This window comes from Nycticebus coucang, chromosome 12 (genome assembly GCF_027406575.1).
Source record: "Nycticebus coucang isolate mNycCou1 chromosome 12, mNycCou1.pri, whole genome shotgun sequence".
NCBI lineage: Eukaryota > Metazoa > Chordata > Mammalia > Primates > Lorisidae > Nycticebus > Nycticebus coucang.
This window is the reverse complement of record NC_069791.1, coordinates 38,101,648-38,128,366: the sequence shown is the minus strand read 5'-3', so window position 1 is coordinate 38,128,366 and position 26,719 is coordinate 38,101,648. Positions and strand designations below refer to the sequence as shown.

The following is a 26,719-nucleotide window of genomic DNA, read 5'->3' as shown; positions in this document are numbered from 1 at the left end:
GAAAGCCAACGTGTCTATAGTTTGGTATCTGTAATAAAACTATTCTATTTATCATGAAAATATTCTTTGTATATTTTTTAGAAAGTGCTACTCATGTCTTTTATACTAGCTACTTTCTAGCTCTTTCTAAAATAATTACCACAGCTGAAAAATGGTTTTTGCAAGGAATTGAAGAAAGGAGGTATTTGATCAGAATTTTATCTTGATCTGCATAAGGGATGAAGTTTCTTTTGTGTACAACATTTTTGAGAAATTTCATAGCAAAATCATTACACTTCAATCCCTTCACATTAAGTAGTAGAGTAGTATAAAATATAAATTAATGAATAATTTAAAAGCTTATCCTATCTCCTCTTTTTCTGCTTCCTTTGCCATTAAATGTAGGAAGTTCAAGGTCACAAAGTGACCCCAGGGTTACATCTTCTTTCCATTCCTCTGCAAATATGTGAGTAGCAAAATGGCTTAAAGGCAATAAATCAAAAAAAGGAGAAGCAGATGGTTGGAATAACCCACACACAGGAGAGCAAATACTTAGGGATCACTAATGGCATTATTTTACTGCTATGGCCTTACACATCCTAACCAATCTATTCAGTGAAAAATACCTCCTGTCAAAATTGTACAATGGAATGAAAGATACAACTTAGGAAACTGACACTACTATATATATGAATTATCCACATTCAAAAGAAGGCCCAAACATAGGACATTTTATCTGTATCATGCTAAATTACAACTTCTAGCAATTTTGTGAACTCAACACTCTCCTCCGGAAGTGAAATCTTTGATTCCCACGTTACAAAGAGAGGCCTCTTGTCAAATTTCTACTGACTTGATGACATCTATCTATACGTAGATGATAGATGACATAATAAAAACTGTAATTCTCTATGAAACAGGTTTGTAAATTAATTCATAACAGCTGAAAAATACAAAATCTCTTTCCTTCACGTAGCTCTCAGGCATATATGTCTATGGTACTACTGCCTGGGAGATTACATTAGAGCCTCCAAATTACAAGATCAGTGACACATTGATGTTAAAGACTTTTTTTTCTCCTTTCTTCATCTTCTTCTTCTTCTTTTTTTTTTTGTTTACTTCTTAATGTGAATTTTCTCTTATCCTTTCACCACACAGCAAGACAAAGCCTTGGAAAGATAGCCTTTAGATAGAATTACTCAATTTTCGCAACTGGAAACACTGATGCCAAAGAGCTGGAATTGTTTAGTGCAGAGGGATGAAAAGAAAACAGTCCTCTGAACCAAAAAACGTAAGCAGTGTGCAAAGGTTAGGCCATGGTGCACACTGCCCACAAGTGCAGCGGCTTCATTCGGCACCCAGAGGAAAACAGTCCCCTCTGCTGCCAAAGCAACCTGGGTGGCCCCAGTCTAGCTACTTTTTTTACCGGCCAAATTATTTCATTCTTTTAGACTCTTGGACTTTTTGGATTCGAATGTGTTGTGGCCTTTAGTTTTTCCCAATTCAAAATGAATACAAAATGAATATGGTGGGCGAGGTTAAGTCTTCCATAATGAAAGCTGTTTACCCAGACATAATAAAATGCGATTGTCTTAACTCTTAATATGAATGAGAAAAGAAGCAGAAACCATTATTCTTAAAAGAAAATTTTGATGGAGCTCAGACACCTTCTCTGGTTCCCCTCCCAAAGTTGCTTTGGAAAAGCTAAGGAAGGAATGAAGGGAAAAATAGCCACAGAAAGATAGGGTACCAGATTTTCTCCTCTTTCCCTGAAGGCTCTGAGCGCATGAATTAGAGTCAGTGAAATCTGCATCAGGAAATCCTACTTGCCTCTTCCAATTTATGCCCCATGCACTGACCTGTATCTTTTTAGTTGTGTTTCTGCTCTGGAAACTCTAAGAAGGTTTGCTATAAACAAATACTTTTGATAATTTACTGACTAATGTAGCAAAGAAAAGCAAAGGAGGAGACTGTGTTGATATTGTAGATGAGATCAAGGCAGAGGTACTGGTTCAAATAGAAGTTTTCATTAGTTGTTTTTTTTTTTTTTTTAAACAACTTCCAAGGGAGAATACATCCAGCTGTGGGGTTCAGAGAACAAATTCACACCCTAGTCTCTAAGGTCTTACATCTCAACATTCATATTTCTGACACTCATCCAGTTATTCCAAACTAAAATCATGTCTTCAGTGATGTGGACATATCCACAGAAGCACAGTAGTAATGAGATCATTTATATGTGTGCAGTTGGGATAAAGGTTATTTCCCAAGAGGAGTCATCAACTTAATTGATGTAACACTGCTGCTATGGCATATGTCCTTGGATGATAACATTATTGGGTTAAATTATACTTATATTTGAGTAGCCCTGTTTGTTCTTCTGAATACAATATAAACTCTCAGTGTACTTAGAAGAACAGAATGAGAGTGAGTCCGACTGGTCTTATGGATCTCTAAGATCGTCCACAGGGGGATATGTGTGTGTGTGTGTGTTTGGGTGTGTGTACATGCATGTCCATATAAACTTACTCACACGTAAATATGACAGATGAAGACAAATCATACACAAAGGACCTGGAACCCTGTCTGCAAATATTCTGGGAACTTTGCAATAAGTCAGCAAAAGTTTCTCATCAAAATTTACCTTGACCCATTAGAAGTAAAAGCAAAAGGCTTCTTAATTTTTTGTTAATTTTTAAGGGAGTTGTAGTAATGCAATTAGATAGAAAATCCTGGAAGGATTCTAACACAGAGAAAGCAATGAGAAGACATAATGACAAATGTATTAGAAAGTAACAGAATGAATGGCAGATTCTGTCCTTTCTGTTTAAAATGTCAGCATTTTCTATGTTTTTCTACAAGTGAAACTAGACTTGTTTATATTCCAGTAGGCTCAACTGCTTTTTCACAGTTAAAGTTAAAGTACTGGGTTGTGAGTCAAATTAGACTAAACCATTCTGACTTTGGCTGCTGTTCCTTTCTAATTTATTCTGACCTTCCCTTTTTTGGCACTCAGAAAGGCTCTAGTATCTTGTCTTCTGGCTGTGAGAACACAAGCATATGGTTTGCTTGAAGGTTTTTGTTCAACACTTACCCATTAACCTGACAGTAGGAAGTGCTAAAGGGCAGAAAACAGGAGTCACAGTGTGACTCTCACCTCAAGTTCAAAAATACACTTGCCCCTCAAGAGACATACTTGAGCTTTAAGTTCAAGAAAATCAGACGTGAAGGTTGCTACTAACACTTTTCCTTTATGGTTTTGAGAGATTCTTTCATTAAACTACTTCATCATTAATTAATCAGACAAGATTATTTCCCCACAGAAAAAAATGAGTAAAAGAAAAAAGACACACAAGAAACAGAAGCTTAAAACAAGTATTTGTGGTCTGCCTAAGTTCTAGGAACAGTGTTTTAGGTTTTGTGATTAAATCCTAAGTGATGCTTCACTGGCCTTTAGAGTAATTCCCAAGAAACTCTGCTCTGCCTCCTTCCACACCTCAGACCTCCTGGAAGGAATTTATCAACAACCAACATTTCTATCAAAAATTTGTGGAAAATAATTGCACTATGTAGCTGAATAATCTCCATATAATGACTAATTTAGTCACAGAGAGCCTTTGTAAACCAGTGAGAAATCATGATAGCTAAAGCTCATAAGGGTATCCAAGATGCTATTTAAGTACATATCCAGCAATCATCTACTCAGATTTTAACTGGGCCTCCTTTATTTCAACCCTATCAAATTCCCTTTTCTATCTTCCCTCTCTGGTATGTTGAGTTTTAAAAGAAAGCCTGCATATGTTAGAGAAACATCATCCGTGGGAATAAGGTTCTTCTAATAGTACAGATACAACTGCTTTTTCTTTTCAAAACTGACAGATAACCCTTAAAAAATTACGGTCAACTCACCATCACCACCAAAGCAGCTTCTTCTTGCCGCAGATTACACAGACTGCAAACTACATTCTTTCCCTTCTGGAACATTTATCTCATCTGTCTTCTGCTTTATAGTCCTACTGATTGGCTTATAAAGTAAACTACTTTTACCAGGATAGGTAACGTTTCCATTCATCTACTCAGTCAAAAGGTTATTTCTTGAACACATTTGCCAATCAATGTGCGAGGGGATTTATATTATTTTGAATACTAATCCTTCCACAAGGTATGTATTCTTATTCTTATTTTATCCACGAAAATCTAGGGCTCAGATAAATTAACCTGCTAGACCAAATGTGACACCAAAGCTGGTGCTTGTTCCTCTACATCGTACAGGACAGAAAAAGGCAGTCGATGATTAACTGCGGGGTTTTTTTACATTTTATGCTAACATGATCCTCCACTGGCTTACAGGACAGCAAGTTTCCATCTCTCCCAGGCCTGTCCAGCTTAGTGAAGGAAATGAGGAAATCTGTTCACTTGTCAAATGTGCTCTTTTGAAAAAAAAAAATTGAAGTTATACAAATATTTGCCATTCCATTGACTTATGTAATCTTGAGACTAATGAACACAAAATGAATTTTTGCTTTTTAGCTTATTTGTCTTGTCATTAGCAAAAACATTATGACAAATTCCATCTGTAACGTAAACAAACCTGAGCTATTTTAAAGTCCAGAAAATGTGAAGCTAGTGCTGAATCTCAGTATGAGACTGATTTTTTTAACTGTCTGCCTCTCTGTATCAGGCCTCTTCTCTGTTTGGTTTCATTTCGAAATCATGAAATGAACGTACCGTTCTAACTTCCAGCCATCTGTTGGCAGCTGAGAGAAATAAGTAGGCTATGTTGTTTGTGTCCGTCAGTTCCAGCATACGTTGTTTAAATCTAGTTTCATGCCTGCAGAAAACAAAAATATTATGATGTTAGCCACACAACAGGAGAAGTAATAAAAAACAGTCACACTTACTACCACACTATTTACTCAACATAGTGACACACTGATAGGATGGGATGACCGGTAAATAGACTCCTGCTTCAAAAGAAAGACCAGCTAGCTGCTACTGCTCTGCTGCATTTCTAGTAGAAATGGTGTGATCAAATGTATCTTTCTTTTTTATATCTGTAGTAGGAAAAGGAGTCCTTCAAATAACAAAGTTTTTTAAAGATTATTTCATAAGCTTCCAAATAATTATTATAGTCATGAAAACAGGGAATGGTGTACATTGCAAGGGTCTTATGAAAACCAGAGTAAGTTGTACAGAAATGCAACATATTCTACCTGCTTTTTATGGATTTATTTTATTTTTCCAAATGATGCAGTTAGAAATGGGAGAGATATACTGGATGAGAAACAGGAAAGACAGAAAACTATGCATTTGGAACATGCAATCATGTACTTTTAAAATACTATTTTGTCTTTTGTTTCTAGGAACCAAAGAATAAAAATTGGAGTGGGAAGAAGTAGGGAAAGGGTGCCATGGAGAAGGCAAATGTTCTTATTAAATAAGACATTTAAATTGTCTTGTTAGAATTGTTAAATTCTAAACTATTTGTAAGGATGATCGGTGCATAAAGGGAACTCTTGGTCTGTGGTACTTTCAGACACAGTACTTTTCAGAACTATGATATATACATTTAGATATTGATCTCCAACAGATTAAGTTCATTCTCGGTGTTCAACATAATCATGCCAAATGTTTAACTTATTTTATAAATTGCATTGCTAATGAAAGACTTATTTACTGGAATATGTGAACAACTGTCTCAAAGAAACTCTTTCTATGTGGTGAAAATCTTTTCTAAACCACAAAGATAATCTCTTTTCATTTTTCAATTATTTTTCCCAAATAACAGAAACAATGGAAAGCTAGATAACATATTGAAAATAACCAGTATGAAGACTAAAGAAATGTCCAATGAAAATCTGGTTCATTCACTCTCTGCAGTCATGGCTTGTCTCGTCTAGACCTCCGATTTATGTGCTATGTGTAAGAAATGATGAGATTACATCTGACAGCATGGCAGTGATTCCTGTTTGATGAAAGACTGTTCCAATGCACAGTCTACTCACCCCCTCCAAATCTTCAAATAAAATGACAAAACTTTATGATAAAACATTACTTATGTCAAAGAATGAAGTCCTGGGTGGGGTGTTCACTTGGCCTACTGAAGCAGTCCATACAGGCCAATATAAAGCAGATACTTGATATCCATCCAATCAATTTGATCATTCCAATATGGCCAACTAAATAGATAATTCACTTGGACAGCAAGATCTGATATACAACAATCAAAGCTTTGGAAATTAGAGCCAAACAATTATCTAATTTTGAATTATGTATCCTTGACCTAAATGCCATGCACAGAATGACCTGGCTGAATGGCAATGCACTGGTATGAGACCAAGCCATCCAGGGAATATTCTTCCCCTCCAGATGATCCGTTTAGGGATGAACATAGTAACTGAAAGGTGGAGAGGAGGAGCTTATAGGATTATGGGATTTACTGAACTAGTGGACAAGAACTGTAAAGATATATATATGTGTGTGTGTGTGTGTGTGTGTAAGGATTTTTTTTTTTTTTTGATACTTGCTAAGTATGGGTTAGGTACATCTATTTGTTGAGAGGCATTTAACAAGTTCAACTCTAAGTGAGACCTTATGCTAGACACCAGGGGTTTCCATATGAACAAGATACAATCTCCCCTCTTGAGAAGCCTGCAGTCCAGGGAAGGACAGCATTAACAAAGATAGTGCAACACACCCTATAAGAACCTTGTGCACAAAATGCTGCATGAACATGAAGACAGGCAATGACTTGCACTGACTAGAGAATCAGGGCAGTGGGAAATGAAGACAGGGTTGAGGAGAGAGGAAGCAAGGTTTTACAAAAGATAGGGAAGATGATCTGAGATAGGTTTTAAGAGATGAGCTGATATTTTTAGGTGAACAATGCATTCCAAGTAGCAGGATAAACAAAAGCAAAGGCACAGACTCAAGAAAGTCCCATATGTCCAGAGGGCTGGAGACATGTTCCTCTCCCTAGAACTTGATGGAGGTGGAAAGGCTGGAGATGACACCAGTTGGATTAAAGTCAGTGGACTACGTTTGAGATGAATATCAAACACTTGGTTCTGACAAAGGGCTTCATCTAAGAGTCTTCTGACTCTTCCTTTCATTTTGGTATATTATTTCTGATACACTCTTAAAGAGTTTGTAAATGGAGTTGGCAACAGTTTGAGACAGCACTGAGAGGGGAGGGGTGAAAATGCAGTGAACATTCTTTCTGCGTGTTTCTATTTGGCAAGAAACCTTCTGTTTTCCTAATGGAAACTTTGACACACTCAGTCTGTATCTTTTCATCCACATCCAGCTCATCTTCTGAACATTCTTAGACCTTTATTCTGTCAGACACACACAAAAAAAATAGGAAAGGTCACTGAAATCTCAATCTAATTTAAGTGTGATACTTCGTGGTAAACTACTTGAGGGAGTTGCTTCATGTGAGTACACCACGAACCCTGAACACAGGGGAGGAAAAGCAGCCTAATCAGTAAATACTAACTTTCCAAAAGAGCTCAAGACTCTGGGGACTCTGGGTAGTTAAAAAAAAAAAAGAAGAAAGAAACAGAGGGATGGAAAAGAATGTATTGGACTCTTGACTATAGTACCAAATGTAAAGATTCTAGAATTTTATTCGCAGCACCAAGGTCATCTCCACATTTACAAGACTTACTTTGATTTAAAGAGTGCTGATATTGTAGTATATATTTATTTTAAAATGAACTCTGGAAGATCTAAACTGGACAAGGACCATGCAGGTACTTCTAGATAGAAGTTGGGTTGTCTTTTGTTTCTTCCAACTTTAATTCAAGCATTGAAGAACAATAGAATATTTTGTTCTCTGTCCAGCTACCTATAATTTTTCCTAATGTAAAATTAAACACAGTAATGCTAAATTTTGCCCATGTGTCTACTGAAGAAGGTAAATGAAAAATCTTAACCTTGACACCTGGTCAGTTTCTTCTCTCATTTTAAATCTCCCTCCTTCCCTTCATGATGCTCTAGCTCATTCTTATTCCTGTCACTCTCAGATGACCTCACTTTGTCTCTTGGGCAAAAGTAGGGGCTGTTATATATTGAGCCCCTCAACTCAACCATCAACTTCCTGTTGTTTCATCTACCAGCTAGCCTGAATCCATTCACATCCTGTCCTTGGCTTCATAGAAGGGCTATGTACCAAATACTATTCAAGATGAGCTGGTCTTTCTACTTGGCACCTGAACAAATTCCTACTAATCTGCTCTGAAAAATTGTTCCATCAGTTGTCCCATCCTGCTAATATCGCGACTTTTCCCCTTTGACCTTTAAAAGCTCAAGCTCATTATCTTCTTTTTTTTTTTTTTTTTTTTTTGTTGCAGTTTGGCCGGGCTGGTTTGAACCCGCCACCCTCGGCATATGGGGCCGGCGCTCTACTCACTGAGCCACAGGCGCCGCCCTTCATTATCTTCTTAAAAATAAAAAAGATATAAGATCATATCACCAGCAAAAAGTGACAAAGGTTGAAGACACATTGCCAGCTCTTAAGGAGCTCTCAGTCTTGGGCAAGAATGCACACGCACAGCTGATGATGATACAATATGGTAAGATTAGGACACAGGTTAACATAGAGGTCTCAAGGGTGTGAACTACATAATGTTCAGGGAAGGCTTCCCACAGTAAATGATAATCATGGGCTGATATTTCAGCAGTGAGATAAGCACTGCTTAGCCAAACATAAAAGGCAGTCAGGAGGGACAAGTAGTATTAGGTCTCTTACTCTGAAGCATGAAGCTAAGAGGAGTAGCCTTATTAAAGAGTTGGCAATTGGAAGACCTTATTTTCCACAAGATTGTTTTTATCTGTTTGCTCCCTAAATGTTGGTGGTTTGAAAATTTTATCCAAGCTCCTCTTTTCTTGTTTTCACCCTCTCCCTTGGCAATCAAATCCATGGCCAAAACTTGAAATAATATCCCTAAGAGTAGGATACACAAACCTGCTATCTTCTACCCTGGAGACATCTTCTTTTCAAAAAAATTGTACAAATGTAAGGGTTTAGATGCATACACGTGGACTTAGAGTGTGGAATGACACATCAGAGACTTGAAAGGGTGGGGAGGTGCCCTGGGATCTCTCTGAAATGCCAAAACTATATTACTGACCACAAAAATCCCCAGATGGTTATTTCATCAGCATCTCCACTTAGAATGTGTTCATAACCAGATTCATCATTGTTTTCTCTAATCCTCCATATCATCTTTAGTGTCCTAGTTTATAAAACTCCTCACTCATGGGATTGGAAACCTAGAAGGAATCATCTTCAACTTTTCTCTCAACCTTACTTGCACATTCAGCGTGTCCCTAAATTTCATTGGTCCCACTTTTTAAATATTTCTCAAATTGGTACTTTCTTTCCAGGTCCTTACTTCCTGAGCTAGCCTTTGTTATCTCTCAGCTGGACCAGTCACAGTCTCCTGGAATCTTCTTCCGTTAGATGAATTAGATGAATTCTAATTCATCCTATATAGTAGATCAATGTTACCCTGAGGAACACAACTCTGATCATGTCACGTTCCTACCCAAATTTCTTCAGGGACTCCCCTACATGAAAAGAATAATGTCCAAGTTTCCTTATAGGTATTTATTCAATACACTTTATATACTGGCCTTTCTTTATGGTTTCAAGTTTTATACCATTGGACACTTCTTTGTTCTTTATGTTCCAACAATACTGAATTCTTTTGATTTCTATAGAAAATAGAAATGGCCATGTATTTCTATATCTATTACATATGCTTAGAATATTGTATCCCTTTTACATGCCAGGTCAACTGGCATATATTGAAGACTTATTTTTCAATAATTATATCCTCATTCCTTTGAGGCAGAGTGCTACCCTGCTCTCAGATACAAGTTGTTTCTTGTGATACATATATTATACCATATACCATACCACATTGCCATTTTGTTTTCTTAAACCCTCTCTTCAACCAGGCTATGAGTTCCTTAGGACAGAGGCCATGTTTGCTAGTCTGTGTATATGTATTTCTTGAGTGCTTAGTGCCAAGCATTTTGCCCAGGTTATCATTATAAAAGAGTGGAAAAAGAAAATAGTCTTGATAGGGCTTACATTTTAGTTGGAAGATACAGACAACAACAAACACAGAAACAAAAAGATAATTTAAAATACTCAGATAAGTACCACAAAAACAGTAGGATAATACATCATATATGGGGGCATGGGAGGGAGAAAACAGTGCCACTTTTAGGTGGGGTGAAAAATAAAGGCAATGTCTCTTTCGTCTTTATATATCTACAGCAAGAATTCTACCTGGAATATGTTAATACTCAAATAAATATTTCTTAAATAAATTAACTTGAAAAACTTTTTTGGTGAGAAAAATAATATTTGACATGGTATATTTATTAATAAACCACTGGTCATTGCTGGCTATTATCAGAATATAAGTTTTATATTAATATACATATTCCATGCCAATAACTATTGATTTACGTAGAAAGTCTGTGATATGTAATGTTGTGGATAGTTGTATCTTTATAGATTATTCTGTGACCCATTTCTATATGTAAAAATAAATTTCTTAGCTCAGAAAAGTCTCTGGTTAAAACCCATACATACTTGCAGTTAGGATTGCAGAAAGTAACAATACTTTAAAATCTGAATTTTCTAGATTAAATGATATATTCAGCAATGTCACCTTCTTTTCTGATCTTACTTCAAAAGGAAAATGCAGCGAAGTTTTTTTTTCTTTTTTTTTTTTTAGAGACAGTGTCTCACTCTGTTGCCCAGGCAGCTGTTTGCAGGAGTGCAATCATCACTCACTGGAGTCCTGCACCCTCTAACTCCTGGCTTCAAGTGACCTTCCTGCCTCAGCCTCCTATAGTGCTGAGATTACAGGCATGAGCCACTGAACTTGGCCAATAATTTTATGAGGGTTAAATTCATGCTCTTGATCAAAAGCTTAGGTTATTATTCTATTTACCAAGATTGAAGAAAAAGTATTAAATTCTAAAACAGCTTTGGTACAATAGTATTCTTCTTCTTATGATAACTATTGTCACTATTGTTATTTATACATTTAATCTAACTTGTTTGTTGGGTACTTCCTCAATCTAAGTGTGGTTCATGCTTTATATGCATTATATCAACTTGTCCAATGACCCTAAGAAGGAAGATTGATTTCCACATTTTACGAGATGAGAAAACTAGGTTACAGAATTTAAAGGCCTCTCCATGTCACACAGCTTGTATTTTTCCAATTGGTTGCTTCCTCCTTTGTGAATTCTCCTTAAAACTTCAGATGCTGACTCTAACTCTGATAATTTATAACCACATTTTTCTCACTCCTTTTTTAGTGTATCTGCACACAGTGGAAATCAAAATGGTAGCAATTATCAGTTATTAGCAGACAAACATTTGTTGATGATGTAAGTGCCCGATCAGCAACTTGAAAACATGTTTGCTCACCTGAAGGCCCGAATGGTGGTGAGTCCTTCAGCTGTTTCTGAGAAGTGGCAAAGCAGAGGGAGCTGAGTGCTGTCATCAAGTTCCTGGAGATCTCTGGGACAGATAGAGAGGCAAAAATAAATATCGCACACTTCTGGGCTCAAAGACCACCATGTTTGTTCTAAATAAATGTGACTTAGTCATTGCCTTTGTATTTGCCATTGCAACTATTTCCTCCTGCCACACAATTAGTGAAGGTTTCAACAGCTTCTAGTCTAAAGAGGAAGAGAAGATGGGTACATAAAAAATACAGGTTGAAGCTGAACATCGTGTGTAACAAGTAAAATAAAGTGCTATGGGACACGGAGGAAATAGTACTTATTCATAACTAGGAGCAGGTGGAATTTAGGGCAAACCTTAGGCATGATGAGGGGTTTAATGAAATGGACAAGAAGTGCCTTCCAGCCAAAACCATATCAAGAGCAAATACAGGTGTCTGAAGAATATGGCAAGCTTAATCTGGCTGGTGCTAAGAATCCTTTGAAGGTGTCGCCATGGGAAAAAGCTATATAAGGGATATGGTATTGTAAGGGTGGGAGTAGATCATAGGGATCTCTGAGTCAGAAAAACAAAATCACTGGAGACTAGAAATAAGATGATGACAGCTGCCCTTAATCAGCATAACGGGAGAAAAATGCAAAGGATGAAAGAAAAGGGTGAGTGAGGAAGGTTAGTTAGGACAGCTTATATAAGAGGTGTTTTGTTGTTGTTGTTGTTGTTTTCATTTTGTGTATATATATGTTATAGGCCATCAAGCACTTATCCAGAGAGGTTTTTTTAAGGAGTTAAGTAATCTCTCATACTGGTGAGATCTAAAGTAAGGAGGGAAGGTTATGAGATGATAGTCTGCTAGAAGTAGCTTTATAAGCAGCAATGACCGATTGGTAATACCAGGGTGAAAAACAGAAGAGTCAAACATGGCAGGGCTGTTTCTACATTAGCAGATTTGAAAACTGGCCATGTTATTTGCCAGGGTGCAGGTGGGCGGGACTAAGAAGAGACTTGGAGAGAAAAGACGGTGAGTTTGGCTTTGGCCACAATGAGTTTGAATCCTTGTGTTTGTGAAACTTTCATTTATAGTTCCTCCAAGTGTGTGTGTGTGTAACGTAAGTATATGAAGTATTCAGTGGATGGAAATGCCTGACTCTGCCCTTTTCACAAAGATTCATGACAACTCTTCCTTAAACCATATGAGCTAGTATTTCTAGAAGACGAGCTAAGACTTCTAGCACCTGTTTCAAAGTCAAACTCTTTTTAATTCTGAGTCTTTTTTTTCTTGACCTTCTCTAATTCTCTGGGGTTGAGGAAATTAAAGAATTAGTACCAGCGTTCATCCACCAGAGTCAAGTGAACTGATAAACACCGTTCCATCATCTTCGACCATTAATTTAGGCTGTTCTTGGTTGTGTGTGTAATCCCATCCACAAACGCAGTCTTTTAAATTTGAAGTTGAAAAGCAAAATGGATTCGCTCACTTCAGACATTGCACATGGGGAATGGGAGAGAAAGATAGAGGAAGGAGAAAAAGGCCTACGAAGGAATGTGAATTGTCTGTTATTTTAAAACATACAACCAAGTGGCTATTTGCAACTCTGACATAAGCAACAGGTGGTCACAGCACTGAGGTTTGTAGTGCAGGAAAGAAATTTTGGAAGGAGGAATGCTTGTTTATAGACTGTGAACCAAAGAGGTAAGGACACAGCTTGATCTTGTATTCTAGCAAGAAGGAAACATGAGCTAACCATGCGTCAAATCTTTGATTTGAGATATCCAAACTTTCACGGCATTTCCTGTAGCTAGTTCCCCACTTAAATTCTTTTACGTGTATATAAAAATAGTCTGTCAAGCTGCCTGAGCTTTTCAACATGGTTGAGTCCTAAAGTGTTTCAACATCTAAAAGGCCCCTCTTGTCTGTGAGATACTGTATCACATGGCTATATTAGCTAACTCTCGGAGAATTTTGAATGAGCATGGTGTGCAAACCATTACCAATGTTAATTATTTAAAAATGATCATCTCCTCCACATTTTAGTCACTGTTAATGATAACAGATTATTCTCACTGATAAAGAACAGAATTCGTAATTCAAATTTGTAAGGAACTAGGAATACGTGCCCAAACTTTGCACTCAATTTTTATGGCTACAGTGCAAAATAGGCCCAAATGAGTATGTGATGGAAGTAAGACTGAAGTTAGCGGTGAGATGGCAAGGGCAGTTTTGGAAACGGCAATAATGAAATAACTCTGAACTTCTCTGAGCCTCCAGCAAGCAGCACCAGCAATAATATTAGAAGAAATGAAAAGAAATCGTGAATTTGATTGCTGGCTTCTCCCTTTTGGTCTGAATTTGCTTCAAATGAAGAGGATGAAACTGGGGATGAAAAAAATACTCCTAGAAGATTTAATATGGATTCCTGACATTTGAAAGATCCAAACCCATAGCCCTGAGGAAGAAATTACATTTTTAAAACTATGAAATGTTATATGATAAATGTTCAGAGGTTCCCAACTATAATCTGTCCTTCTTAGCTTCCTCTGGGTTTCTTCTTATTCCTTGTACTTAGGTCATATGAAAATTTTCAATGTCCTGAATAAACTCAATGTCTTCCTTCTTATCCCAGCACTCAATCCACGTTTTAGGATGATTCTGTAAATGTTTCATCTTCCCAAGAGACTTGAATTTTTTGAGAACATGATCTTGTCATGTTGATCTCTTCATCTGCCATGTGGCTTAACACAGTATTTGTACCACTTAACAAGTGTCTGTTGTAAAAACATAAAATTTACTGAACTATTTAAAGCAGGGCTTCAAAGTTAAACTAGATATTTCAAAACAACCAGTCTTATATTTCACTTAACTATTCAACATCTCTGCAAATGACAAACCCTACATGAATAGAATAATCTAAAATTCACAGCTACTTTTTTACTTGGCGAATACTCGAATGCATGTAAAACGATCCAATCTGAAATTTTCCAATTATCATTAAATTATAGTACTCCTGTCAGACATTCAAGGTTACCTACTTTTATAGTCATCACTCTGATCTATCTCTTCAACCTTTCTTTACTTTTAATAGTTTTCACACAACGTATTTTAAGAACTATTAATTTTTTAGCTTTTCCCCCATAAGTAGACTATAATGATATTAATTCACTTATTCTTCATGACTATGTTTGATGTTGTGAATTTTCTTTTAATGTCATGATCAGAAAAAAAAGAACTATAGAATGAAAAATTTGGCAGTCTGTGGATTCAAAACTTAATAGCTCAGTCCACATGTTAATACATGTTCGGGGTTGAATTTCTAAATTCCACACCTTATCTTAAAAAACTTTATAGCAAATGTAGATCATAGTAAATCAAATACCCTCATGGTCCCTGTGGGGGTCTGGTTCCTGGACACCTGTAGCTATTAAAATTTGTGAATGCTCAGGTCCCTTCCATCAAGCATGGTATTTGCATATAACCTACGCAATCCTCTCATACATTTTAAATCATCTTTAGGTTACTTATATACTGAATGCAATACCTACACATCACTTCATTAGTGTGGACTCAGTGTAGGACTTGGCATATGAGAAATTTAAATTTTGCTTTTTGGTACTTTTTTGCAAGTTTCCCCCCCAAATATTTTCAATCTGTGGTTAGTTGAATCCACATATGTAGAACCCATTGATAACAGAGCACTGACTGTATATAAGCTTGAGAAAATGAGTACAACACTTTTACTTACTTAGAGGCAACTCGAAAGTATTTCTGGATAAAATAAAAGGCAACCCCAAGGGGCAATAGAGCAACCACGAACACAGGAGTAGCAAAAGAAATCATCCCAATGGCAGACAAGCAGAGCAGTGTTGAGCGAGTTAAAGATTCCAAAGTTGGAGGGATGTGCTAGTAAGGCAGTTTGAAACAAAAAAAAATATGTTTTAGCTCAAATAACACACTGACTATAATGCAATAAAAGTATTTATTTTATATTAATGACATTATATAATTAGTTACAAAAGTAGTATATAAACTTATTCATGATAAGCAATTCTTCACTTAATTCTCATAGTTTGATATATCTATATGTCTATTTATTTATATAAATATCACTGATCAGTATTTACCAATCTACATAATTAAATATTTATATGAATGATATTATACAAAAAGTCTTATTCATTCACGTGCTTATCTTATTATACCAAACAAGATAGATTAACCCTTCCCACAGCAAATTTATTTCAAATTTATTTCTTTTTAATTGTTGCATGGTATTTAAAAGTTTATTTAACTATTTCCCTCCTATAAGACATTTAAATTAATTTTCTGTAATTGCTGACATCTTTTGACTATTTTTGATTGGATTATTTATCTTTTTCTTATTGATTTGTGAGAGCTCTTTATATGTTATGATGTTTATTTTCTTATGCATTTTTTGCAAATTTTTCTTCTAGTTTATCTATTTTGTTAAATTTCAGATTAATATGAGGATATAAACTATTAGGTTACAATACTTGTGTTGTTAGGTAAGGTCTTGGTAAGTTGTGTCCTGCACCTGGGAAGTGTGCCATATACGCTTCCATTGTGCCCACTAGGTGGGAGCACACCTAGTTTATCTACTATATTTAAGTTTGTCTTTGGTATTTTTAGCTCAATAGAAGTTTAAAGCTTTTTATAGTCACTTCTATTGGCCTTTTTGTTTTTTGTTTCTTAGCTCCATGTCTTATTTAGAAAAACTTTTCTCATCCTAAGGTTATAAAACTACTCTCCTACATTGTATTTTATAACTTTAGGTTTTTATTCTTTATGTATTTGTTCTGTATTTGTGGTTAGCTAATTATCTCAATATTGTCTATTAAAAATTTAATCCTTTTCTTACTAAGATGTTAAGTTTCTATATATGATGTTGTTTTTGAATTTCTCCATTCTGTTCTGTATCCTTGGGTCTACTTATCCTCTCTGATCAACAGTGTTTTGATTAATTTTGTAGTAATTTTTGGATATCCAATAGGAAAATTCTCTCTATTTATAAGGATTTTTAGGACTTTTGGGATTGCTGAATTTCTTTTTTTATGTTATATTTATTTCTATTTGTATAGTTTCTATTGTAATTTATTTTTCACAAAATTTTTAATTGGTGTTGAGGAAGTTGCCCTTTTTATATAACCTGTGCAGATGCTCTGCTGAATTTTTTCTAATTGGTTCTTAATTTTACTAATTATTCTGAATTCTCTAGGTAGCAATCACATCATCTTCTAAATAATAGCTGTTTCATTTCTTCTCCTCCTTCATATTTTTTTTTTTTTTTTTTGTAGAGACAGAGTCTCACTGTACCGCCCTTGGGTAGAGTGCTGTGGTGTCACACGGCTCACAGCAACCTCTTAACTCTTGGGCTTACGCGATTCTCTTGCCTCAGCCTCCCGAGCAGCTGGGACTACAGGCGCCCGCCACAACGCCCGGCTATTTTTTGGTTGCAGTTTGGCCGGGGCTGGGTTTGAACCCGCCACCCTCGGCATATGGGGCCGGCGCCCTACTCACTGAGCCACAGGCGCCGCCCCCTCCTTCATATTCTTTATGAAGTGTTTTAGGTACAATGTGATCTAACACGAAGGCCATGAAACCATCAGAATTTCTCAGCATAATTTTTAATCAGCTTCATGTATACAGCATTCTTTTTTTAAACCAAAGGTAAATTAGGAGTTTTTAATGCCACTCTGCAAAGTCAGAACAGGCTAGGGTTAGATTTTGATGGATTCTTATCTCAATCATTCTAAGGGTTCTGCTCTTAGAGTGATCCAATTTCAGTGTTTGATATCTTTACTTTCAGGACCAACTTCTAGAGAAGACCTTAGGCTAAACTGGCCATTTTTTTTGTTTTTTGTTTTTTGACACAGAGTCTCACTTTGCAATCCTGGGTAGAGTGCCATGGCATCATATCTCCCAGCAATCTCAAACTCTTGGCTTCAAGTGATCCTCTTGCCTCAGCCTCCCAAGTAGCTGGTACTACCAGTGCCCACCACAACACCTGGCTATTTTTAGTAGAGACAAAGTCTCACTGTTGCTCAGGCTGGTCTTGAACTATTGAGCTTAAGCAATCCACCTGCCTCAACTTCCCAGAGTTCCAGGATTACAGGCATGAGCCACAGTGCCAGGGCACACCATTCTTATAATACTCCCTAAAATACCACACCATCTAAAGCTTCTAGAGCCAACTTAGGAAAAAGTAAAGGGCATTTAAGATAGCTTGGCATCCTACTTTTCACTTCTAGAAGATACTCTCTGAATACTGAACTTAAAAAAAATTTTTTTAGGTTAATTGAGGGTACATACATTAGGTTGCATTGTTTGTGTCTATAAAGTACAAGTTGTAGTTGAATCTTTTACTCAGGAAATTTCTCATAGACCTCTACATTGTACCCAATAGGTGAGAACTTACTGAACAATAATGAATTTTACAAACCTATGCCATTAGTGGAGATACAACATTGATCAAAATCATTCCTTTATATGATGAAAATGTTAGATCATTGTTAAATATTTCTCTTTATTCATACTGATTCTCTAAGTGTCTTCTTTTACACAAACAAATTAATTTGTACTAATTTTTTTCCTTAATATTTAATTCCAGAAATCATTTGGGTGTATTACATTGATACAAATGCAAATAGGCCTTCATTTAAATTTTAGCAGTCCTCTATTGCTAATGGGAAGTATGCTTTAATCTTAAAATGCTATTTAGCTTATTCTAAGAAATTTATTTTTGAACTTGGAAGTAACTTGGGTACTCACCTGATCAATGATATTAGTATCTGCTGAAAAGCGATTGAGAATTAGTCCCAGGGGTGTAGTATCAAAGAACCTAGGAGATAAACAGATTGAAATATGTAGTAATGTTAAATTATCTGGAACAGACATTTTTAGAGTCATGAAAATGAGAAAATGAGAAGGATGCTATTCATTTAGTCAAGGACTAAAGAAATTCTTTCAACTTTAATTTTAAGATGCATGTTTTCAGGACTTTGTGTGTGGGAGTGAGAAATAAATACTTTTTTACCTTATTGGTCCAAGAATTATTTTATTGAGAAGGTTATGGTGAAGATTTTTGGCAGCCGTGAGACCCATCCATTCTACGGTGAGAGATGTAACAAGGCAAAGGAAAATACCCGCTCCACAAAGTATGCTAAAGCCAGCCACATAGTAGGTCTACAAAGCAACCAACACAAAAAGCATGTAGAAAATTATCAGGTGAATATTTTTCTTACTAGAAAACCAAACACTGAGGTCAGACAAAATTGTTGACTTCATAATTTTGCAGACATTTAGAAAGAGTGCAGGTTCTCAGAGATGCAGGGCAGTGTTCCCACCCTAACCCCTCAGGCCAAGCCCTGCTGTTCCCTTCACTCTCTTTCAAGGTTTGCCTGGCAGATAAAGGTAATAGAGTTTGTTTTCAAGTTTGAGGCATTCTCTTGCCTTTTCATTGCAGAGCTCATTCTTACCATTTCGACACAGATTGACCAAATTATACCCTGATATAGATAAAATCAAATACTATTGGAACTATGAAAAAAAAATCCTGTGTGGACGTGCATAACATATATGTATAACATATATCTAAACATATGCACATAACTCCCTTGAATACAAACGCAAACATTGTCTTTAAATGTTTTTTTTGTGATAAGGTTTTAAAAATGAAAGTAAAGATAGTAGATTTCATTTTGAACATTTTGACAACTTATTCTAATTTAGGTCCCTTTGTAATTATCAACTTATTAAATCATCACAGAAGTCCCTTGACATTTGCTATTAGTATCTAACTACAATAAATAAAACGGTATCAAAAACAGAATGGAGCCCACTGTACCTTATCAACTATTCCAGTATTGTTTATGCTGTACTTGGATGTCCATGTGGCCAGCCAATAGTCTATGCCTACAATGACTGAATGCTTCAGAAGCTTAGAGAAAATCATGAGGAGGAGCAAGATGAATCCTCCAGAAGTCAGGTACCGCCAACAGGTTTTCCATGGCATTTTAGTTCGGAGCCTCATTACAGTGGACATGTTATCATCCTCATCTTCTTCCTCTTCTTCCTCTATATTAAAAAAAAAAAAGAAAGAAAAAACTTGTTTAGGCTTCAGATGGGTACCAGTAGACAGAATTTTCATTTCCCACAAAAAAGTATATATATATTAGTCTTGAAAATTGTAAATGCTTTTAGCAAGATAAAGCTCATTTGTTTTTGAAAGTAAATGAATGATAAATAAACATAGAACTATATCTGGATGAGATTATTTGCTGATTGCACATCAAACTGACTGGAAGTATAGACTGGAAACTTATAAAGTTATTGAAGGAATTGTATTGCCAATAAAACCACACGCCTGGGTTACAAACATCTGTAAGTTTTTTTCTAAATGTCTGAATACATATATAATTGCACCAAGAAGAAATAGACACTAAAATTTGTGCACAGCCCAGGAGAGCATCTGCCATGCTCTCTAGAGCCTATTTTAGATGCGGTCATGCAGTGGAGTGGGCAAGGAGGAGCCTCCCAGAGGGCAAGGTCAGGGGCCACAGAGCATTACAAGCTGGGATTCCTCTCAGATGTTTAAACTATTTGGAAACCCTGAGATGGGCTACCCTAAGAGTGTACTACACTTCTGGGGCAGGAATGTTTGAAAAATCTGACTGTTTGTATGGTCCAGTGACTGTTGTGTGTTTCCTATGCTTTCCTTTCCCCAAGGCTGTTATTATTAAAGTTATCCTGTATGTACCTCACTGCTATGTACTTATCAGGCTGTGGGTAGGAAGGACAGACAACATCTCTTTAGTCTGTAGGTTCTCAGATCACAGAGATCAAAACATGGAAATGATGAGCATTGCTGAGGGTCTTGATATTTGAGCTAAATGTAAACAATGACTAGGTCTCAGATTATGTCACATTTGGGAGGGACATGTTTTCTGTGTGAGAGGACAGAAATAGAATTTGCATGACCAAAGGGAGAGACACTGGCAGATGGGTAGCTGTCTCCCCAATATCCATTCTTGTTTCTGCATTGATTGAAATTTCAAGTTGCCCATGGTTGTCCAGCTAAAGACAGTATTTCTTCACCTTCCCTGTACATAATTTGTCCAAGTAATGACCTAGCCAATAGTAAGTGGAGAGAATACTTACTACTCCAACTCCGTAAAGGGAAAAGGAAGCATCCTCTATTGTTCCCTTCCTCTCCTGGTAGCTTAAACAGACATCCTGATAGGACCTGGAGGAGGAGTCTAGTGTGTAATATGTACCCTAACTGGCTTTTCACATACATTGCTTCATTTATCCTGTAAGGAAAGTATTATTATTTTATTTTATACCTGAGAAAATGGATTGACACAACCAGCCAGGGGCAGACTCAGTATCCCAGTGGTATACTTTTCCCAGGACTACTGGAGAGAGTAATCAGGCACAAGTCCATTTTTAGAGTACACTAGAAATATTTGGTTTAGAATGCTAGAAGCTGATATGTATAGCATCTAAAGTTCTTTAAGGATATTTTTAATCATAGAAATTGAAATGCAAATGTGTTCTTCATTTATTCATTTCTAGAACAAGCATATGTTGAAACACCTTTTGGTACAATTTGGCTTGAACTTATAATTTTCTGGTTTCTAATTGTTTTGTAGAATTGTGGTCTTAAGAAAAAACTACATAGGAAAAACAAAGTATCACACATTTCCTCCATGGACTTAAGAGGTGGTTCTTGGCAACCAGGGTCAAGGCAATGTATTTATTTCATCTCATTCTTCAAACTTCCAGTCAATCTTTTGTCCTCCAGCATACCCTATTACATCCAGAAAATTGAAATATAACAAATGGCTGTATAATTGTTTTTATCTTTCATTGATACATTCTTATGAAAACCTCAAACCTCAAGAGGACTTACTGAATGAATCAATTCAGGGGTCTTCAAACTTTTTAAACAGGGGGCCAATTCACTGTCCCTCAGACCTTTGGAGGGATGGACTATAGTTTAAAAAAAAAAACAAAAACCTGTGACCAAATTCCTATGCACACTGCACATATCTTATTTTGAAGTAAAAAAACAAAACGGGAACAAATACAATCACACTGCCTCATGTGGCCCATGGGCCGCAGTTTGAGGACCCCTGCAACAGATATTTCAAAACAAAATCTCCCCCTATTTCCCATTTACTGTTTATTTCTGATGGATTGAAATTTCCTTAACTTATACTAGACCTTTCCAATTTTTCTGAGCAAAGATCTAAATCTATTTATCTACAACCCACTACCTTTTCCTTTTAGATTACTCACAGCACAAATAGAGTGAGATTCACTATGCGGAGCCCCTGAAGACACCAACTGATGGATCATATACACTTGTCCTTGACTCTAACTCTTTTCATTTTCAATACTATACATTCGATTTATCTCCCCCCCTTTCAAAATTGCTTGTTATACCTCTTGGAGACCCTCATATGTTAATTGCTAAAGTAAAACATTTGTATCTTGTTACAATTGAATATTTCATATAAAAAGAAGAAAGCTCTACCTTCATCTTCATCCTCCATTTGGGCTTTGGCCTCTCTTGAATACATGGCCCTTCGGAGAGTTTTCCTCTCTAAAGTTGTCTGGTCAGCTTCCATATCCTACAGTAGACATCAGGCTATCATTTAAGGAGCTAAGAGCCATAAAAGGTTTTGACTTAACCCCTGAATGACCTGCATGTACAAATGGCTGGTGACCTTTACCATTCTCCAGGGCTCTCTGTTCACTCGGAGATCCACAATCCTTGTTTGCATGGGGGCAATGACTTAGATGTGCAGGAATTGCCATGTGCTCAGAAGTATAGGGAAGTATGAGGCCAGTGACAGTGAGATGGAGCTGAACTGATCCTTGAACCCTAACACATGGTTCCACCTGCTTCTTGTTTTATTATTTTCATCACTGTCAGGCACTTCCTGTAATTTTTCTAACTAAGGATGCATTTATGTTAATAAATGTTAAAAATGCACATAGTTCCAGATTGGTTAAACTGCTATCCATCATCCACTGTTATGAATTATTAAATCACAGTGAATGTCTTTAGCATCTCACTAAGGGAACTGCACAAAAGAAAGGGATTTCCATAGGATCTGAAAGAAGGCAGGTAATTTAGAAATAAATAGGCAATGAGGGCATGTAGGTACCTTACAGTTATAAAAAAACTCTAGGAGGAAGAAAGATGTGGAAAGAGAAGGGAAAGGTATCAAAACAAATGTTGCAGACTTTTAGGGGTCACTGAAGACTTGTCTTGTGCTCAAGAAAGGGAGAAGCCTTAATTGTTTTTTCAACTTGACTATTGTTGGTATTTATAAAGGCTACCGATTTATGAATGTTGATTTTGTAACCTGAGACGCTGTTGTATTCCTTGATCACTTCTAAGAGTTTTGTAGTAGAGTCCCTAGTATTTTCCAGATATACAATCTTATCATCTGAGAAGAGCGAAAGTTTGATCTCTTCTGACCCTATGTGGATACCCTTGATTGCCTTTTCTTCCCTAATTGCGGTGGCTAAAACTTCCATTACAATGTTAAAGAGCAATGAAGACAATGGGCAGCCTTGTTTGGTTCCAGATCTGAGTGGAAATGATTCCAATTTAACTCCATTCAGTATGATATTGTCTGTGGCTTTGCTGTAGATGGCCTCTATCAGTTTAAGAAATGTCCCTTCTATACCAATTTTCTTAAGTGTTCTGACCATGAAGGGATGTTGGATGTTATCAAAAGCTTTTTCTGCATCGATTGAGAGAATCATATGGTCTTTGTTTTTTAATTTGTTTAGGTGCTGAATTACATTTACAGATTTACGTATATTGAACCAGCCTTGAGACCCTGGGATAAAACCGACTTGATCATGATGTATGATTTGTTTGATATGTTGCTCTGTTTGTTAGAATCTTGTTGAATATTGACTCTATCCCATTCACAGTAGTGCCAAAGAAGATGAAATACTTGTGAGTTTATCTAACAAAGGACATGAGAGATCTATATAAAGAGAACTATGAAACTCTAAGAAAAGAGATAGCTGAGAATGTTAACAAATGGAAAAATATACCATGCTCATGGTTGGGAAGAATCAACATTGTTAAAATGTCCATACTACCCAAAGCAATATATAATTTCAACGCAATCCCCATTAAAGCTCCACTGTCATACTTTAAAGATCTTGAAAAAACAATACTTCGTTTTATATGGAATCAGAAAAAACCTCAAATAGCCAAGACATTACTCAAAAATAAAAACAAAGCAGGAGGAATCACGCTGCCAGACCTCAGACTATACTACAAATCGATAGTGATCAAAACAGCATGTTACTGGCACAAAAACAGAGAAGTAGACATCTGGAACAGAATAGAGAACCAAGAGATGAATCCAGCTAATTACCGTTATTTAATTTTTGACAAGCCAATTAAAAACATTCAATGGGGAAAAGATTCCCTATTTAACAAATGGTGCTGGGTGAACTGAATGGCAAACTGTAGAAGACTGAAACTGGACCCACACCTCTCACCATTAACCAAGATAGACTCTCACTGGATTAAAGATTTAAACCTAAGACATGAAACTATAAAAATACTAGAAGAGAGTTCAGGGAAAACCCTTGAAGAAATTGGGTTGGGCGAGTTTTTCATGAGAAGGACCCCCCCGGGCAATTGAAGCTGCTTCAAAAATACACTACTGGGACTTGATCAAACTAAAAACTTCTGCACAGCCAAGAACACAGTAAGTAAAGCAAGCAAACACCCCTCAGAATGGGAAAATATATTTGCAGGTTATGTCTCCGACAAAGGTTTAATAACCAAAATCCACAGAGAACTCAAACGCATTAGCAAGAAAAGAACAAGGGATCCCATCGCAGGCTGGGCAAGGGACTTGAAGAGAAACTTCTCTGAAGAAGACAGGTGCATGGCCTTCAGACACATGAAAAAATGCTCATCATCTTTAATCATCAGAGAAATGCAAATCAAAACTACTTTGAGATATCATCTAACTCCAGTGAGACTAGCCTATATCACAAAATCTCAAGACCAGAGATGTTGGCGTGGATGTGAAGAAAAGGGAACACTTTTATACTGCTGGTGGGAATGCAAATTAATACATTCCTTTTGGAAAGAGATATGGAGAACACTTAGAGATCTAAAAATAGATCTGCCATTCAATCCTGTAATCCCTCTACTGGGCATATACCCAGAAGACCAAAAATCACATCATAACAAAGATATTTGTATCAGAATATTTATTGCAGCCCTATTCATAATTGCTAAGTCATGGAAAAAGCCCAAGTGCCCATCGATCCACGAATGGATTAATAAATTGTGGTATGTGTACACCATGGAATATTATGCAGCCTTAAAAAAAGATGGAGACTTTACCTCTTTCATGTTTACATGGATGGAGCTGGAATATATTCTTCTTAGTAAAGTGTCTCAAGAATGGAAGAAAAAGTACCCAAAGTACTCACCCTTATTATGAAACTAATGTAGGACCTTCACATGAAAGCTTTAACCCAGTTACAACCTAAGAACAGGGAGAAGGGGGAAAGGGAGGGAAGGGAGGGGGGAGGTAGATGGAGGGAGGAGGATTAATGGGATTACACCTGCGGTGCATCTTACAAGGGAATATGTGAATCCTAGTAAAAGTGGAATGTAAAGGTCTTAGCAAAATAACTAAGAAAATGCCACGAAAGCTATGTTAACTAGTGTGATGAAAATCTGTCAAACGGTCTATGAACCAAGTGTATGGTGCCCCATGATCATACTAATGTACACAGCTATGATTTAATAAATAAATAAATAAATAAATAAATAAAAAGAAAGGGAGAAGCATTTTGTTTTCTCCATGCTCTGGCTTCAAACACCCCAGCTGAGGACTAGAATAGTAATATCAGTTTAATTACATTTTGGATTAAAATCAGGTTCTGCAGGTCAGGAAAACTAACACTCATTCTATTTCAGGGTGGGGGAGCAATACATTCTGAGCTCCAAACAACTGAGCCACAAACGTTTGGAACCTTCGACACGTTGGGGGTTTCGTGAAGGTGCCAATATGAAGAGAAAAACCCACACAGTTTGACAGCTACATCAATAAATGAATAAACCTTTGGTGATGGGTTCCTAGGTAGGGACCTGGGTTTTTTCCTTCCTTTTTTGGCTTCATACAACATATATGATGTAGGAAATGTGCTATTCTAAACGGCTCTATTAACCTCCAGATTCTTGGTTAAAAGGAGGGGAAACAAAAATATCTCCTAAATACCATTTTTACAGAGGCAATTTGACATCAGCCTTTAATTTTGCCTACACAGATAAAAACAATGAGGCTAAATAAAAAATTAAAAAGCATCTCTATCCTCTGTGTATCATATCATGAAACAAAATAGATTTGACTTTGGTTCAATTTCCTATGCTGTGTCAGCAAAAAATTTAGCACCTCAGAGACTTAAAAGAAACAAACAAACACACACAAAAAATCCTGACAACTACAACATAAAAATCTTCACAGTAATTTTTCTTTTTTTTTTTTTTTAATTTTGGGTTAACATAAGGGTATATATGATTAGGTTACATTTTGCACGTTTGTAAGACAGAGGCCAAAGTAAAAGTAATTTTTTGTAAGCATAAATTTCATATTAAGCTCACTATGCATCAAAATGTTAAATTGTGTTGATATTTGGATTAAGTCAATACAAATTTAGTTTCATTTATCCAGTAACTTTTCATTGGCCTGGAGAGAAGATGAGGTGAGGGGAGCGTCAGACTATACTACTTTATTTTAGTTATACCCATTACAAAGATAATGGTTGATGCCATCAAAACTAGAATTTTTAGTAATATTTGAATCAGCTAAAACTTAATCCTGAACTGACCTCCTTTGTGAAGCCCTGCACAGGAAGGCTGTGTGTCCTTCGGTTTCACCTTCCTCCTGCACTGCTCAGTCTGCTCTGGCTCTAGGCCAGACTTTCTCCACCTCAGCACTCCTGACATTGTTGCCCTGGGGTCTGCCCTGCACACGGCAGAATGAACAGCCTCCGCATCTTCTAGCCACTAGATGCTAACAGCATCCTCCTGCCCCAGTTACCAAAAATGTCTCCAGATGTTGCCAATTTTTTTCCCTTGGGGGAAAAATTGGCCCAGGTTGATAGGTAAACACCCTGTCCTGTCATAGGGCAGACTAAACAGAGAGCTGTTTGTGCCAGCACTT

General features: G+C 36.6%; 1 protein-coding gene across 6 annotated transcripts in view; it reads right to left on the bottom strand.

The window, feature by feature from the left end:
* ABCC9 (ATP binding cassette subfamily C member 9) overlaps positions 1–26,719 on the bottom strand; it is a 128,219-nt gene that overhangs the window by 30,130 nt on the left and 71,370 nt on the right. For 5 of the 6 annotated variants that reach the window (XM_053556279.1, XM_053556280.1, XM_053556282.1 and 2 more), the window contains 7 exons: positions 22,030–22,126; positions 19,336–19,565; positions 18,526–18,674; positions 18,261–18,330; positions 15,217–15,374; positions 11,441–11,533; positions 4,708–4,810 (listed from right to left, as the gene is read on the bottom strand). In XM_053556279.1, the coding sequence (XP_053412254.1) occupies positions 4,708–4,810; positions 11,441–11,533; positions 15,217–15,374; positions 18,261–18,330; positions 18,526–18,674; positions 19,336–19,565; positions 22,030–22,126 (900 nt within the window). The remainder of the gene's footprint in view (positions 1–4,707; positions 4,811–11,440; positions 11,534–15,216; positions 15,375–18,260; positions 18,331–18,525; positions 18,675–19,335; positions 19,566–22,029; positions 22,127–26,719) is intronic. The other variant, XM_053556284.1, reaches the window with a different exon arrangement.